This window comes from Ipomoea triloba, chromosome 5, assembly GCF_003576645.1.
Source record: "Ipomoea triloba cultivar NCNSP0323 chromosome 5, ASM357664v1".
NCBI lineage: Eukaryota > Viridiplantae > Streptophyta > Magnoliopsida > Solanales > Convolvulaceae > Ipomoea > Ipomoea triloba.
The window spans coordinates 31,038,035-31,040,455 of NC_044920.1; the positions used below are offsets into that span (position 1 = coordinate 31,038,035).

The following is a 2,421-nucleotide window of genomic DNA, read 5'->3' on the forward strand; positions in this document are numbered from 1 at the left end:
ACGTGTGTTATATATTGTTTAACTTGATCAAATTACTAGAATTGATCAAATCTACACAAAATTAATAAAAATACTATTTACTAAACAAGTTAGGTTTAACTCGATCAAATCTACACACAAAAAATAATAATAATAATAATAATAATAAATTAATTAATACAAATACCATTTACTAAACAAGTTAGGTTTAACTTGATCAAATCTTAAAAAAAAAAAAATACAAATACCATTTACTAAACAAGTTAGGTGTAAGTATGGATCTAAGTGTCCAATATAAACAGGCATATTACAAGGAGTATGAAACAGTGTCCAACAATAATCGAACAAAGAAAAGGATAAGGAGAAAACAACAAGAACGAAGACCGACAAATTAAATTAAAGCTGATCGTAATTATCAAAGTAATGCATGGTATGTATCTAGGGATGAGTGGCAAACCCTAGAATAACAGATCTGAGCTCTTCCCAATCTGCATGCTTCGGGAATCCATTCATTATTTCTGGAGTTGCAGACGTAAAACTGGACAAGGAATTAGCTGCAGGTGGATATGGAGGATAATAATGAGATAATTGAGAAACTTGATTATTGTTTATCTGCTGCTGCTGCTGGTGGCTGCCATAGATGATATGATAATCAACGTTATCAGTACGACCGACATTAACACTAATGCCAAAGGGCCTCTCTTCATTCTCATGGCTGTGCTTAGTAACATTATTAACGTTGCAATTGACTGGATTACTGAAACTAATGTAGTTTTCCATGTTGGTACTGAGGGACTCCTTGCTGCGCATGCATGTTTCTGCAGAGGGATTACTACTGTTTCTCTTTGCCGCCGTTAATTCTTTCCACTCCAACATGCTCTTGCGCTTCAAAATTCTACAAAGTGTCCAAACTTCCTGCACATACATACATACAATATTATTATTGCTTGATCCACAAAATTAAGCTTATGTATGTAAATGTTTATGAAATTATGTTCTACAACATAAATTATATATATGACTACTCTTACATGCATTAAACAAAAGATGAGTAATTAACTTAATTGGTAATTCGATCATAAACGTATTAAGTGGGTAATTTGAATTAGTTTCTTACAGCTTCTTGAGCGATGTTTTTAGGATGAGCGGCGGCGCTGCTCTTGTGATGCTGAGGGGGAAGCCGAAACTCGTGCATCATCCATTCGGTTTTGGTGCCTTTACCGGCACTTCCTCGGTAGTACACCAATGACTTTTTCAGACCGATGGAGTGGCGGCTTTCGTGCTGGCCGGCTCCGGCGGCGTAGATTTCGCGATCGATTCCGGTGGCCTTCCAGAATCCGGAGCCTGTCACCCTATTAGGTCTGATACTGTTCTTGTATTTCCTCCCTCTTTTGCAGAAGAAATACCATTCATTTTCTCCCACACTACTAGCAGTCTCTGAACGAACGCCGCCAAAAAAATCAGAAAAGAGTTAGCTTAGCAAGAGAAAATTCACACACATACTTTGAATTTGAATTACAGTATATCCAAGCAAAGCAACAAGCTAGCTAAGATATATAGTATATATGATGATGGATGATTTGAATTGAATAAGTAATTAAATTAAACATACTTGGAAGATCCCAAGGATCGAATTTGTAGATATCAATCTGCTTGATGAAGTCGAGGGTTGCGAGTCTGTTTTGGACTTTCCTGCGAAGATAAAACCCTACGAGCTCCTCATCGGTGGGGTGAAACCGAAATCCGGGAAGGAACATATCATCATCGTCGTGTTCTTGGAATTGGTTATGTTTATCAGAGGCTAGGTTTTCCGCTTCTTCCATGATTGAGAGGTGGATCAACTTTGTTGCCTCTTTGGTTCTGTCGGAGCTCATCTCATCAACCAAATATATATGAACGACGACGGAGATTAATTGGAGAATAACGATATATATGATCCGGCACTCCAGGCCAGGATAATTAGGTTTGTTGTTTTATATGTGCAAATTAATGAAATCATATGTCTATATATATATATATATATATAAATTAATTAATGGAGTGGTCGAGGATGCGAGGACTAGCTAGTTAGCTGGGGATTGAGGTCGTCGGAGGGATGGTGGCATTGTGGCAATGCAAGTTGGTCAAAGTCAGGAGGATATATTGACCTTCTTGTGTGCAGGTCATTGAAACAACAATTGAAGTCACGCATACAAGTCCAGGCCAGGCCAGCTGATCATTACAAAACAGACCTCAATTTTGAAATTTCAATAACAAAAGAAATTGCTATTATATATGTCCTGGAGCATTATTATATTATATATATTGCTACTTTTCCATCAAATATAAACATGTATATTTTTGTATTCATACTTGACCATACTGTATGTCAACTTTGATCTGATCAATCTTCATAGTATCGGACCTGATTGGTTCTTGGTGCAAATATCATTAGTGTTGCAC

The 2,421-nt window shown here is 36.9% G+C and overlaps 1 protein-coding gene across 1 annotated transcript; it reads right to left on the reverse strand.

Annotated features, from left to right (window-relative positions):
* Window positions 1-266: 266 nt before the first annotated feature.
* On the reverse strand, window positions 267-1,907 carry LOC116021152 (transcription factor JUNGBRUNNEN 1-like). Its single transcript, XM_031261763.1, has 3 exons — window positions 1,592-1,907; window positions 1,097-1,416; window positions 267-894 (listed from the first exon to the last, which is right to left on the reverse strand). Exons 1-3 carry the CDS (start codon window positions 1,851-1,853, stop codon window positions 418-420), a joined length of 1,059 nt encoding a protein of 352 aa, XP_031117623.1. The 5' UTR covers window positions 1,854-1,907; the 3' UTR covers window positions 267-417.
* Between the last annotated feature and the right edge of the window lie 514 nt (window positions 1,908-2,421).

What these genes read in the sequence shown, in the direction of transcription:
- LOC116021152 (XM_031261763.1), bottom strand. Translation starts at nt 1,853, where the DNA reads ATGAGCTCCGACAGAACCAAAGAGGCAACAAAGTTGATCCACCTCTCA. An exon ending in CGATCCTTGGGATCTTCCAA is followed by an intron (nt 1,417 to 1,591) that starts GTATGTTTAATT and finishes GCGTTCGTTCAG; the next exon opens with AGACTGCTAGTAGTGTGGGA. An exon ending in AAAACATCGCTCAAGAAGCT is followed by an intron (nt 895 to 1,096) that starts GTAAGAAACTAA and finishes ATGTATGTGCAG; the next exon opens with GAAGTTTGGACACTTTGTAG.